We start from the raw sequence: 14,540 nt of genomic DNA, 5'->3' as shown, positions 1-14,540 counted from the left end.
AAAGTGCCTTCCCCAGGGCTGTGGAATGGGCCCCAGCAAGGGCCAGCAGCTGCGTACAATGGTGATGAGCAAAACCTGCCTTCTAGGGATAGACTCAGGGAGCTCTCAGTTTATTTAGCTTCACAAACGGGAGGTTCAGGGGTGACCCGGTTACAGACTGTAAGTACTGACATGGGGCACAAATATTTGATGATACGCTCTAGCTAATAATCTAACATGATCTAGTGGCCGGAAGCTGAAGCTGGACAAATTCAGAGTGGCAATAAGGTGTACATGTTAACAGCGAGAGTACCGAACAATTGGAGCAGCTGACAAGGGTCACGGTGGATTCTCTGTCACTGGCGATGTTTGTCTCAGGATTGGGTGTTCTGAAAGGTCTGCTCTAGGGATTCTGGGGGGGATGTTCTCTGACCTGGGCTGTACAGGAGGTTTGACTGGAGGATCACAATGGTCCCTTGGAATTGTTCTGAAATTGTCAAAACATCCTAGCTGCCTGGTCTCTCTCCAGAGCCATTTGGGGCTGGATGGGACCTTGACTAAGCCACTCATTAGGCTGGTGGGGTTTGCCTGGAACTCCCCAGCCTGTTAATAGGTGTCAGTCCTGCTGCAAAAGGGTTAAGTAGGTTGTTACTTTGCTTGGATGTAATGGACGTGGGAGAGGTGTTCTGGAGAGAAAGGACCTAGGGGGTGGGCTGAGCTGTTCCAAGGGAGGAGCTGTAGGGGCAGCCCAGCCTGGGGAGAAGGGTAGAGTGGATGTTTCTCTCTGTTAATGAAGCTGAGCCCTGGGAAGGGGGGTAGGTGACGTTCCTGGTTTGGCTGTGGGTTTCGTATCAGTGGTGCTACACACGAGCAGCCATGGCCTGGCGGTCGGTGCTGTGTGGAAGGCAGAGGTGTTGAGCCCACGGCCTCTGGCTGAGCTGCTGGAGGGTGATTGGCTCACAAAGCACTCCTGCCATCTCCTCTTTGAGTCTCTGCTTTCAGTCCCCTTGGTTTCCCCTCCTCTCTCTTTTTCCAGTTACGCCTTGAGCTGGCTGCTAAAGTGATCGCAGCTGGGGGGGTGGGTCCGGGCCTGCAGTGGCTGTTTGGGGTGGGGAGCGTTGAGTTCATCTGTATCTCAGGGTGCACCGTTGCCAGCCCCTCCTCTTGGTGCTCGCTTGCTGGGCTGGGTCATGCACCAGACATGCAGTGGGAAAGCAAATGAGGAGCCAGGATAGGCAGGCAACCTGGAGCTTGTCTCTGTGGCGAGGACAGGAGCAGGCCAAATAGTTGATGCCTAAGAAGCGATTGCACCATGCCGGAAATGTTCGCGTCTCTCACTCCTTGGGCGGGAAGTATCTCCCTTCGCCTCCGGCTTTTGTACCCAGCTGCACAGGGATTGGCAAGGGAACCATCTGAACAGGGTTAGCACCTGCCCGGGCTCCTCCTCACAACCCCTTGCGTATCCGCTGCACCCTCTGTCGTGTTCAGATAGGAATCATGTCACCCACTGTCAAAAGGCAGCCCCCTCTAGGGTGGAACGTGGCAGCAGCTAAAGACAGCCAGTGAAGAATTCTGTGACCTAATGTGAAACTGCAGGGGAACTTCAGAAGGCAGAAGGCCATCCCTCCCCATGCCAGCCCCCCAATGCTGGGATGGCTTGGAGGTGTCCTGATGGCTATAAATGAACACTAGAGTCTGCCAGGACATGTACGCTGAAGGTCATCTCTCTGCCTCCCGTGACTGGGTTCAGTCCATGCCGCCGTGCCAGGGCTGTAAGTGGTGACATGCCCTCTGTTCTCAGCAGGCTGGTTTCACTCCCCGGCCCCATTAACAGCAGCCAGCGCCCGCTGCTCTCACCCCTCCCATGGGGGCGGGGCAGGGATCGGTGGCTCGTCCTGCTGCCCTTCACCCAGCTTCTGCAGCGCACTGGATGGTGGAAGGGGGGGTTATTCTCACCAGGCAGCATTTGAGGCAGGCAGCTCAGCCTTGTACCTTTCAATAACGTGTCCCCCTAAGTGAGCTGAATGGGGCTGGCTCCTCCCCAGCATGAGCCGACTTTGGTCTTTCCAGTGCCCACTCCAAACTGGCACCCCTGGGGAGTGCTTTCTGGGCTCTGGGGGGCTTGCTCTGCTCTGGATGTTGTTCTCCTGATTGAAGTGACACAAAGAGAGACCAGAGGCAATGGTGATGGGCGCTTTTATAAACGTGGGTGACGACCATCTGCCTTTCCCAGCTGCCCAGCAGAGGTGGCTGCGTCTTTGTGGTTGGTAACGGGGAGGGGAAAATGTTGGGCTGAGGTCAGACACCAGTTGCCAAAAAGAGGGGTCGTAGGGAGAACTGAGAGAGGACACTGTGGTGAAGGTGCTGGACTGGGATTCTGGAGATCTGGTGCCGAGCCTCAGCACGGCCACTGACTCCCTCTGTGACCCTGGGCAAGTCCACCTTTCTGTGGCCCAGCTCCCGATCTGTCAAGTGGAGTTGAGAATCCTTCCTTTGTCAGCCTTGCCTGTTTAGGCAGGGACGGTATGTGCGGCGCCCAGCGCGATGGGACCTTATCCCCAGGCCTTCCCCCGTGGATAGATAACAGGGACCGTCCCATCCACACCTCTGAGAGAGCTACTGGCAGGCTCCGGACAGCATGGAAACCAAGAATAACCTGGGCGATATCCTTTGTAAAGACATGACTCACTGCTGGGCAATGTTCTTGCGACAGTGGGAACAATTCGGCAGCTGGAAATGACCAGCGCTCGAGTTAGTCCGTCCGGTGGAACCTCCACACAGACGTGCACTGTCTGCTCTGACTCTGACAGATGTTGGCAGCTGCTGCAGTGAATGAGGAAGAGGTTTCGGATTTGGGGCCTCTGCACTCTTCGCTTTCATTTTTCTTTGCTTAGGAAAAAGAGGAAACTTCTGGGCCATTTTTCTGTTGTTTTGGTTGGAGCTGGGTCAAGGGGAGCAGAAAATGGCAAGGCCCTGGCCTTTTGGGCAGGGAAGGAATCCATGGGAAGGAGTGGAAATTCATTTATCATCCACCCTGGGTCAGGGCTGGCCTGGGTACAAAGAGCTTCCTCAGCTTTGGGCATTGCTTTAGAATTTGGCTTGAGGCCCGTGGGGGGGGGGGGGTTGTGCTACTGGGTTGGGGGGTTCATGGTGGTGTGGGTGTTTCGGTGTCTAGGAGTGTGTGTGTTGGGAGATGTTTGGGGGGGTTGGATGCATCTGTTTGGGAGTGTGTGTGTGTGTGAGGGGGGTGTTGGGGTGTCTAGGGGGTGTCAGGGTATTTGGCTGCCTGTCTGGGAGGAGTGTATGTGTGTTGGGGGATGTTTGGGGGTGAGTGTGGGATACACGTGCTGGGGGCGTTTGTGCATCTGTTTGGTGGGGTCTGGGGGGGGGGTCGGGATGTCTGGGGGGCGCGTGTTGGGTGTCTGTTCTCCTGTGTGTTTTGGCGCACTGGGAATCGTTGTGTGGTTTTGGCATGCATTAGCCAACGCTGGCCCCGGCTTTGAGAACAGACAGACCCTCCGCGCTCCGTGAGCCTGGCTGCCCCTCACTGAGCTCCTGTTTCATAAGTGCTGGCACCTCCAGAGCAGCCCAGAGCCCTGACGCTTCCCTGCTGGAGACACAAACAGCTCCCGCTCCCCCAGCACGCGGGCACTTCCTGTTTTGCTCTGAACTCTTCTGTTTGCGCTTCGTCCGGCTCTGCGGCCCCCGACGCCCCGGACTGAAGAAGGCGTCTGCACAGATGTAAACAGCAGCCGCCAGGCTGCCTTCTCGGGGACAGCTGAGCTTCCCCCTCGTCTTCACCCTCTCGTAAGGGTCCGGGCTGGGCTGCAGTGACCCTTTCAATGCTAAAGGAGCAGCCAGCTCCCCGGCCATTCCCTGGGGCCCCCAGCGCTGCCTCTCTACCTCCTCTTAGGTCTCTTTCCCTCCTCTCCACCCCCCCCAGACAGGTGTTCCCCCACGGCTTGCCTGATGAGTTCACCCTGGTGATCACTTTGCTCCTGAAGAAACAGAGCAGCAAGGAGAACTGGTACCTTTTCCAGGTCACCGACCGGCAGGGCTACCCCCAGGTACCTCTGCTTCCCTTCTCTCCTTCTTTCTTTCTCTCTCCTGCTGCCGTGTTTTCCCCAGCACGGTTGCTACGCCCCAGGAACTAGAGCTCCCTGGAGCAGCCGGACACACAGGGAAGTAAAGCGCCATGTGGTACAGGAGATACCCCGGCCAGGGTGTCCCCTAGGCGGTGTTAACGCATGTGGCTGCAAGTCTTTGCACTGCTGGCTCATAGAGGCGCCGGGGTCCCACCAGGCCACTTCAGTCCTGGAGGCTACAGATCAAAGAGGCTCGGGTCGCCCCGTCCACCCTGCTGCCTCTGGTGCTTCGCCGCTGGCGGATGAAGCCAATTGCACCCATGCTCTGGCATTGCCGGGGGTGGGACGCACGCCCCCTCTGCCACCCGCATCGGCCTCCAGTGCATCCTGGGAGGCTTCCGACACCCTGCTGGTGCCAGAAGACGTGGGCGGGCCTGGGCCCCCAAGGAGGAGGGATGGCTCTACCCGCATTGCCCCAGGCAGGGGTGGGGTTAGCCGAGTTGATAGCAGTGGGTGTGAGGGCAGCCCTGTACCCTTATTGCCAGGATGGGTCTCTCCAAACCCAACGGGCAAGGAGCCCCTGGGATCCAGCTCTGCTTGGAGGCCACAGCGGCTGGCATTAGCTCGGCCCAGTCCCTGCGCCCGCCTGTACGTCTGTCTGTCTCCTCCCTCGCTCTCCGCTGAAAGCGTCCTAAGCCAGAGCATCTCCTTTGTGCCTAGCTCTCCCTGGGGATCAACGGCCAAGAGAGGAGCCTGGAGTTCCAGGCCCGGGCCCAGGAGAAGGAGTTTGTGAGCAACGTCTTCACCGGGAAGGGGGTTTCCTCCCTCTTTGACCAGAAGTGGCACAAGATGGCCCTGAGCGTGCAGAGCCAGCTGGTCTCCGTCCACGTGGACTGCAGCTACATCTCCTCCAAGCCCCTGGAGCCCCGGCGGGGCGTGGCGAGCGAGGGCAATACCTTCATCGGTCTGGACGCCGTGCGTGGCACGCCTGTCCCGGTGAGCCGCCCCGGGTCTCTCCGCGCACGCACCGGCAATGTGGAGCGCGCGGGCCCGGGCCCGTTTGCAGCGGGGGGGAGGCGCGCAGCTTGCTTCCTTCAGCATGGGGAGGGAGGTGCTGAGAGCTGAGCCCGCAGCTGAAGGGCCCTGCCCTGCCTGGCCCGGGGAGGAATTCTGGGTCCCGGGCGCCAGGCAGGTGGGTGCAGCTGCCACCTGGCATTGCTGAGCAGCGACCTCTCCTGGTCAGTTGAGTAGCATCGAGCACTGAATGGGACAGGAGGCCCAGGTGTGGAGTGTCATAAATGCTCCCGCCTTGAGGAGCCGGTGGGAGAAGTGAGGCTCTAGGAGGGGCTGGATGAGGAGAGGGCCGGTGGATCTCTGAGAACTGGCTTGGGGAGGACAGTATTAAGGGTGGGTCAGCATGGCAAGGGAAGGGTGGAGTGGCAGAGGGAGAGGGATCGCCTGGGTGCGCGGGTGTGGGTGTGGGTGTAGGCGGGCGAGGCCACCCCTGCCCCTTCCTTGCTCCTTCCTGAGCCAGCACTCAGGGAAAACTCAGACTCCTCCCTCGCTGGTGACAGGAGCCCCTGCCTGGGCTGGGGGCTGTGCTGTCCTGGCCTAGAAAAGGGACTCCAGAGCCTGTCCTACCCCCACTGCCCCTCTGATTTCTGTACAGGCCCGGGGGCTAGGTTCACTGCACCTGCAAGGTGATTCTTTCCCAAGCCCCCTGGGGGTCCTGGTGCCGTGCTAACTGGCTGCCCCCCTGACCCCAGGAGGCCCAGGGTGACCCTTTGTGATCTGATTGTGTCTGCCTGTCTGCCTCCCCCCCACCCCCTGCAGTTTGACATCCAGCAGGCCCACATCTACTGCGACCCGGAGATGGTGATGCAGGAAGGCTGCTGTGAGATCTCGGCTGGCGGGGTGAGTTAGGCATGTGCTCTCCATAGTGCGGCGGGGAGCACCTGCCCCAGGAGGCATACACAGGATCTTGGGGATTTGCTCTGCTCCTCTGCAGCCTGACCCTGTCCACACACAGCGGGGCAGGCCCCTGGCTAATATCCCTCTTGCCCCAGCAACCAGGCCGTGTTCTCCAGAGCTGCCTTCCTGGGGCTGTGCAGGGTGGGGAAAGCAGATTGAGGAGCTCTGCTGGCCACAGTGCCAGTGACATTCACAAACGCAGCAAACAGCCTTCTTAATGTCGGGATCAGACGTCGCCTCCTCAGTGACCCAGGAAGGGTGAAACCCAGCAGGGCTGCAAACCGCTCTGTGGTGGGGAAAGGGCCACAGCTGGCTGGGTCAGGGAAACCCCGCAGTGCCTAGGGGGCAAATTGCCACAAAAGCTGCAGCAGAGGAGGGGGGTTACTCTCTCCTTTGAAGCATCCATTGGCCGGACATCGGCTGTCACACTAGGTGGCCCATGGGTTTGATCGGCCGCTGGCACCAAGATCTGGAGGGGGGCAGAGCCGGCAGGTGCCCTGAATCGGCCGCGCTGCCGGAAATGCCCTGAGCACTTTGTCTGGCGCTAGCCGGGAGCTGGGGCTGTGCCTGTGACTGTCTTCAGCTCCCTGCCTCGGAGGGATGGTGTCTGCCCAGGCCCCGGGGTGAAACCAGCCCCCGCTTTCCTTTGAGCAGTGCCTTTCCGAAGCCTCCAAAACCCGGCGGCAGGCAGAGGGCATGCAGAGCAATAACCTGATTGAGATCAACCCGCGGACGGAGGGCAAGGTCTACACCCGTTGCTTCTGCCTGGAGGAGACTCAGGTGAGACCGGGGCATCGCCCAGGGGGGCACATCCTGGACAGGGCTGCTCAGTGCCCCAGAATGCCTGATCCTCTCTGCAGAGGGGGAGCTAGGAATCAGAGGCGCTGACAGCCAGCTAGACAAGAGTGTGCTGTGCCCCATGGCAGCAGGGAAAGCCAGTGCCGCTTGGGGCAGCCGGCGCAGAGCAGGAAGGTAGCTGGGAGGTGATGGTCCTTCTCTCTGGGGTGCTTCTACCTGGAATATTGCATTAATTTCTGGGCACCATAGGGTGACCATATTTCCCAAAGGGAAAATGGGACACCACGTGGGGCTAGCCTGAGCCCCCCTCCCTGCATGTGGCTGGCCCAAGCTGCTCGCCTGAGCCCTACCCCCCCCCCGCCCCGCATAGGGCTGGTGTTGCACTTGCTGCTTGCTCAAGACCTGCCTGCCCCACACCTGAGCCCTGCCTTCCCCTCTGCAGGAGGCTGGTATCGCCGCTCCCCCCGCCCCGCACATTCCTCCGCACTGCACTTTCTTTTGACACAAATGGGCATTTGTTCCGTTTGCTTTTGCCAACTCAAGTTGCAAGAACAAACAGGACAAACGCCCACTTTTGCCAAAAAAAAGTCGGGACGGCCGGGACAGGGCTTAAAAAGGGGACTGCCCCTGCCAAAACAGGATGTATGGTCACCGGCTCCAGGCCAACTGGACGGAGTCTGGAGAAGAGCCGGGAAAAGGATCAGGGTGCAGGAGGGGATGATGGGGGTGGGTTGAAATAGCTGTAAGAAGAGTGTGAAGCCAGGCTAAGCAGTGACAACAGATGGTGTGTGTGTAGATGAGATTAGGGAACCGGAACGGGTGTCTTTGGACGTGAGCTGAGCATCCCAAGTAGGGATGTGCTGGGGTGGGGGGGGGCAGATACAGATGTTTTAGGGGAGCAAGCAGGGTTGGCTGATTGGGGGTGCACTGGGTACGGAGGGGCATGGTCAGTTACCCCCTGCAATGGAGCCTAGATGTCTTTCTTTCTTTCTGTGAATCTCTTTGATTTTCTCTCCTTCCTTTCTTCACCCCCCTCCCTCCGCCAAGTGCAATAATGCTCTTACCAGCTTGATTCTGGCACATAACGCTGTCTGATCCATTATCCCACCATTTTCCATTCCCCCTCTAATCCCGCGGAGCGGAGCAGAGCAGCCAGCACACTCTCTGATGGCTAACACAGTAGGTGCAGCCGGAGAGACCCAGCAGGGTGTGAGTTAAAAGGCTCAGTGAAACAATGCAGCTCTGCTGGTTGCTTTCACTAATGTTGCCCTGATAGACAGTGCGGTGTGCGGGGGCACATGCTCACCGGCCCTGCTTCATCCCCGGCAGAGCGCGAGGGCTGCGCTCCAAACATCTCAATGGCAACTGGACAGGATCCAAGAAAGGGCCAGTTTCCTTTTACCTTTGTCACTTTTTGCCCCATCTCTTTCCTGGTCTCCCTTCTGTCTCACCCTCTCGCCTCTTCGACCCTGAAAACCACCGCCCCCTACGCCCGGCTGTGTGTATCTCTCCACTCTGCTGCTGGAAAGCTCTGCACTCTGGATCCTCAGAGGTTGTGGCCAACCATTTATTTTTCATCTTCCCTAGGCCAGCTGAGGCCTGTGTGGGGCTGTGAGACCAGGGAGCCTGTGCCTCCCACCCTCCTTTGTGGGGCTCTGTGCCTTTAACCATGACCAGCTGGGAACGGGCGTGTGGCAAAGCAGCTCTGCCTCCCCACGCCAGAGGGGCCTCCCCTGACGTGCAGGGTGGACGCCGTCCCTCCTGCCCTGCAGCGTTCACTGTGTCATTAGGTGACATGAGTCTGCCCAGCCCCAGCTGGCCCCGAGTCTCTCTGCACTTGTAGAGGTGGAGACGGAAGTGGTATTAAGAAGTGGGCCCATTTGGGGGCCAGTGCAGCCCCCTCAGTGTCAATTAGAGCCACCCCAGGGCTGCTGTGACTTGTTCTCTGGGCCTGGGAAGTGGAAACTAGCTGTAGAGCAGTCTGCTGCAGATGCTGGCACTCCCTAGCCCCACCCCACCTGCTCCTTCCATCCACACCCCCCAGCACACTCCCTCTGCCAGCCAGCTCTAGACAGGCTCGAGGGACCCTCCCGTGCTGCAGGGAGTGTTTTCATAGATTCATAGACTCATAGAAGGTTAGGGTTGGAAGGGACCTCAGGAGGTCATCTAGTCCAACCCCCTGCTTGAAGCAGGACCAATCCCCAGTTTTTGCCCCAGATCCCTAAATGGCCCCCTCAAGGATTGAACTCACAACCCTGGGTTTAGCAGGCCAATGCTCAAACCACTGAGGGTCTCGCTCAGGGCTACATCCCAGAGCAGCACAAAACTGAAGAATCAGGTCCAGGATTTTGGGTTGCCAAGAGCTCCCAAGCTCCTGCTGCTCCGAGCCTTGCCAGCAGCGTGGCAGACAGAAACGAGGGACGGTTTTGGTGTTGAAATCAAGGGGCGCGTCACCAGATTGGGGCTGACATAAACCACATTACGGGATAATGTTTCTCCTATCCCAGCAGTGGAAGGGGGGAGATGGGACAGGCCCAGCAGCGCGTGCAGGATGGGCTCCTCCAGTGTTCTCGCGTTTACAAAAGGGGTCTGGCTCGGATGAGGGGCCTTGTGGTGTACGTCCTGTCTCAGGAAGAGCTGTTGGTGGAAACAATCCCTAAATTGGTAGTAAATGTGTTGGGAACATTGGCAGGCGGGGGAAATGCCCTTGGCACTCACCGTGCTGGCCTCCTGACCCACTTACGGAGCTGCAGCCCCGACGCCAATAGAAAACCTGACCTTGTCAGTGCAGCTGTAATCATCTCAGCCTCTCCCAGCAGGGGGCGCTGTAGGGAGCAGGGCAGGAGTCCTGGCTGTGGGGTAGCTCACACCTATTCCAGTGAGGGGGTGCTGCAGGGAGCGGGGCAGGAGCGCTGGCTGTGTGAGGAGCTCAGAGCTACTCCATTCCCAGTGCCTCCCAGCGGGGGTCAGTGGAGGAAACAGGGTAAGAGTACTGGGGTGGGGAGGGGGGCATCCTTAGCTTGCTCCAGTCACTTCTTATTTCTTTGTATTGCCGTAGCACTAGGAGCCCTCCCCACGGCCCAGGCCCCCACGGCGCCAGGAGCTGTGCAAAGAAAACAAAGAGACAGTTCCTGCCCCAAACAGCTGCCAAGGGCAATAGGAAACTGCACTGCAGCCACCATGTAAGATGGGCGCGGAGCCCAGCTCACGCAGCCGGGAGCATGAGCTGCGGGGTTCGTATCCTTCCCTGGCTCCAGCGCTGTATGGCATGGGCTGCGGGAGCAGGTGCTTGCAGAAACCCCGCAGGAGCCTTTTGTGTAGGTCACCGTGTAACGCCGACAGATCCCCCCCAGTCGTCGGCGACTGGGATCGAACCAGGGACTTCAGGAGCTTAGTGCATGAGCTTCTACCGCATGAGCTAAAAGCCGATTGGCTGATTGCTAAGGCTGTAGAGCAGACTCACTGAACTCTCTTGAAGTGGTGGGACAGAACACAACACCCAGAAGGTGTGTGGGTTACAACCGCTCGCTGGGTGGGCAGCTGTGCTGGAGTGGGTGGGACGGCTGGAGTTCGCTCTGGTCGCCTGGTCTCTAACGAGGTGCATTTTTCCAGCTTTTGGCTTTTCCGGTCAAGTCTTGCCAAGCTGCTTTCCAGCCCAGCTCTGCTGCTGGTTTACCTGGATCTGAGTGCAACACACCTGCCCTGCCCCCCGTCTTGCCTTGGCAAGGGAGAAGCAGGCCTGGTTCCTCCTTGTTCCATCCAGAATCCGGATTGGCACCCGTGCAAAGCAGTGTTGGAGGGAGTTAGGACCGGGTGCTGCTTGGAGTCGGGATGGCTCGGGGAGCCAGGGGCTAGCGTTGCGGAGACTGAAAATAAAAAGAAATGAGAATCTCAGTCCCCGGGTCCCGGCCTCGGCCCCCACCATCACCCCATCGCACTGGTGTGGGCTGGGAGGCAGAGGGCTGAATGGGCCACAGCTGACGTGCTTTGTGGAAGGGTGTGTGCGCGTTGCAGGGGAAATTGCCCCTGTTCGAACCTGAGACCCCAGCCGGGCTGGAGGCAGGACATCGGCCTGGGTGGACCAATAGCCTGATCCAGAACCGTAACTCCTGCGAGTCTAACTGGCCAAATCCCCAGCTGGTGCAAATCGGCGTAGCTTCCTTGCAGTCTCTGGAGCTGGGCTGATTTACACCAGGTGAGGGGCCGGCCCGTGCCGCCAGTATGTGTCAGGAACAAACCTGTCCCTGACCCAGAGCCTCCCCCAGGTCCTTGAATCGCCTCCGAGTGCCCAGTCTGTCCACAGCTGGGCTGCCGTCACAGGCCATGGCTCCCAACCGCCTCCACTGCTCCCTGCGGTCTGGGAAGGCGCCCTGCCCGCCTGTTAGGCGGAGAAAGGACAGAGGCGTCTGACTTGGTGCTTTTTGTAACGCTGGCTTCAAGGCCTGACTTACTGAGACAGCCGAAAAATGGTATTCTGCCCCGCCCCAGCTCAGGGAAGCAATTATGGAATTAGCGCCAGGAGGCTGAGCAGCAGGGAGGATATGCAAATGGACACGTCTGGGCCTGGGGACACTCCCAGACAGGGCACCTCCGTCCCACGGCGGAGCGGCACGCAGGGCACGGAGCGCCAGGCCCTGGCTGGGTCGCTGCCAACGAGGGTTGAACCTGAGAACTCTAGGCCTTAAAGCACGAGCCCCTGTTGCGTGAGCTTAAAGGGCGCCATGTTGCTAGCCACGGCTGGAGCAGGCTCATGGGAACGTAGGGCTGGACGGGGTCTCGAAAAGTCCTCCTGAGGGAGGACCAACTTCCACATGTGGCCCTGCCTCCACTGGGGGGCTCCAGAGTGTGTCATACACCTGCTCTGGGTGGGAGCAGGGGAGTTGGCCAGGGGTTCTGGCATGTCGCTCGTGGGGCAGAGATTTGGCTATAGGGATGAATCTCTGAGCCTGGGGTATTTGGGTGTGAAGCAGGAATGGGCAGAGAGTGGGGAAAAGGGCTGGCAGAGTGACTGGCCTGTTCAGGTATGGGGCATATTGCACCCTTCAGCCATTAATACCCTGACAAATGTCCCCTGACACGGACCCAAATGCCCCCCCACCCATTGTGGCCTGCCGTGGGCTCCGAAATACAAACGGCCCGAGCAGTAAATTCCAGCCCCGCCGTCCCTATTGCTTCAGACACACCTCTCCCCGCACCGGGGCCTCCCTGGCTTTCCACAGACGGCGCCCACGCTCCCCTTGAGCAAAACACAGCCGCATTGATTCGCCCCCTGAAAACCCCACATCGCATTTTCCACCGTCCAGAAGACTTAGCAGCAAGGGGGCCACCAGGTTCGGGGAGGGTGACTCGGACAGAGGGAAGAGGAGGGGGCTGGTGCAGGCAGAGCAGCGTAACTGCTGGCAGGGTGAGCGGTGGCCAAAGCCAGGGAGGGAGCGATGGAAAGGCAGAAGGGGGAAAACATCCCTCTGCAGACAAGTGGAGAGTCTGTTCCTGCCGAGGAGCATGTTCTGGGCCTTGGCCGTTTCCTGCGGAGCCGGTGGAGACAGACGGACTGGCCGGGAAACAAAGGGGATGTCTGCCCACGCGAGGGTCTGTCCAAGCATCTGGCCCTGCTTTCTCCAGCCGGACATGGGGATGGCTGAATTCTGGTGGCAAAGCCCAACGTGAGGGGAGGAGCGGCTGGGGTAGGGCTCTGGATGGAGCTGACCGTAACCTGCGCTCAGTACAAAGGTGCAAATGAAATAATGCCCAGGTCCATCTGGCACTGCCCCTGCGTGGCCCCGGTGCCATGTTGCCTGGCATCCATTTCCAGGAGTACCATTGCCTGGACAGGACCCCTGCTGCGGGGATGGGGTTACAGTCCAGAGGCTGGAGGGCAGGGCATGGAGTGCCGGTATTTTCCTCTACCCCCTGCTGTCTGCCCAGGTAAACACTAGGGCATGGTGTGCAAGCGAGCAATTCCCTGTCAGTGCCTCGTCTGGGGGTAGGTGTCAGCTGGAGCTGGGGAGGCTGGGGGCAGCCAGAGCCGGGGATGCAGGGTCAGAGAATCTGCATTGCCGAGACATGGCTTTGGACTGCAAAAGCGAACAGACGTTGCCGGAGCTTCTCTCTTGCTGTGTCTCTTGAGCCTCCATCCCCTCCTGGATGGAAGCAGGGCTCAGGGCCTGTCCCCAGACCAGCAGCCTGGGGCCAGATTTTGTTAGCATCCTCCAAGATGTGAGCAAGGAGCCCCCCTGCCCCCACCCCATTCTCCTTCCATGTTTGCAGGACCAGCAGGAGGTTGAGTTACCTGGCAAGAATAACAGGAGTACTTGTGGCACCTTAGAGACGAACAAATTTATTTGAGCATAAGCTTGCGTGGGCTACAGCTCACTTCATCGGATGCATAGAATGGAACATATAGTAAGAAGATATTTATATACACATACAGAGAACATGAAAAGGTGGAAGTAGCCATACCAACTGTAAGAGGCTAATTAATTAAGATGGGCTATTATCAGCAGGAAAAAAAAACTTTTGTAGTGCTAATCAAGATGGCCCATTTAGACAGTTGACAAGAAGGTGCGAGGATGCTTAACATGGGGAAATAGATTCAATATGGGTAATGACCCAGCCACTCCCAGTCTCTATTCAAACCCAAGTTAATGGGATCTAGTTTGCATATTAATTCAAGCTCAGTCGTTTCTCATTGGAGTCTGTTTTTGAAGCTTTTCTGATGCAAAATTGCCACCTTGAAGTCTGTTAGGTGGCCGACCTCAGGCTGTGGCCAAAGCTGGCCATTTCCTCTGTGCCAGACAGGGCCTCGCTCTTGTGTCAGGAATCCCAGCAGCTGCCCTTAAGTGCGGGGCTTGATCCTGGATCCCCACCAGCAGGAGGCAGGGAGCGTGGGAGGAAGGAGGCTCTATAATGTGCCCATTGCTTTGCTCTCTCCCCAGGAAGCGAAGGCATCTGGGCAGGTCGGCGTGGAGGGCCAGCCAGGAGGAAAGGTGAGGTGCTGGGGGCACTCAGGGCTGGGCGGGTCCTGCTGCCTGGCTGGGGCGGGCTGAGGTGAAACCCTGCTGGGATCCATCCAGTTCTGCAGCCCTCTGGCAGCTGCTCCCAGACTGACCCCCCACCAGCTCCCTAATAGTCACCCTCCCAGACGGTCTCCTGCACACCGAACACCTTGATCTCCAAGGCTAGCCAGGTGGTTGCCAGCCCCACAGTGGGGCTCTGCATCACTGCCAAGCAGGGCTCCTCCTAGCCACGAGGCCTGGACCACCGCCTGGCATCAGGGGCTGCCTCACCTCCCTGCCTTTTCTTGGCACCCAAGGGCTCGTTTCCTCGTGCAGGATTCCTCGGCCAGGCCTGGACGGAGGGAAGCCCTGAGTGCTCTGGACGGGGTGGGGTGGAGGCGTCTTGCTCCATTGCCCTCCCGCTGCCCTCTGGCTTCATCTCTCGCTGCCAAGGCTACAGGCTGAATCAACCCCCAGTTTGTCTGGATTCAGCGCGCTTGGTCTAAGCTCCTCTTGGAGGGCGCCCAGCAGCATCTCAGCGCCTCCTTGTTCCAGCATTCCCTGGGCATTGGCTGGAACTAGCAAGCGCATCCAAAACGGCAGGCAAGAGGGGATGCTGGCCCCTCCAGTGTCCGACGCGCCCAGCCCCAGTGTGCCAGCCCAACTCCCTGTCTCGCCGTTCCTGCTGCTGGGGCCAATGGCTGGGAGCCCC

General features: G+C 59.0%; 1 protein-coding gene across 1 annotated transcript in view; it reads left to right on the top strand.

Annotated features, from left to right (window-relative positions):
• The window catches only part of COL16A1 (collagen type XVI alpha 1 chain), a 90,828-nt gene that overhangs the window by 18,290 nt on the left and 57,998 nt on the right, over window positions 1-14,540 (top strand). Inside the window, exons 5-9 of the mRNA XM_073317249.1 lie at window positions 3,923-4,046; window positions 4,785-5,060; window positions 5,898-5,978; window positions 6,690-6,815; window positions 13,769-13,819. Coding sequence (XP_073173350.1) covers window positions 3,923-4,046; window positions 4,785-5,060; window positions 5,898-5,978; window positions 6,690-6,815; window positions 13,769-13,819 — 658 coding nt within the window. The remainder of the gene's footprint in view (window positions 1-3,922; window positions 4,047-4,784; window positions 5,061-5,897; window positions 5,979-6,689; window positions 6,816-13,768; window positions 13,820-14,540) is intronic.

This window comes from Lepidochelys kempii, chromosome 19 (assembly GCF_965140265.1).
Source record: "Lepidochelys kempii isolate rLepKem1 chromosome 19, rLepKem1.hap2, whole genome shotgun sequence".
Classification (NCBI taxonomy): Eukaryota; Metazoa; Chordata; order Testudines; family Cheloniidae; genus Lepidochelys; species Lepidochelys kempii.
The sequence above is the reverse complement of the archived record's forward strand: the minus strand, read 5'-3'. Positions and strand labels throughout refer to the sequence as shown.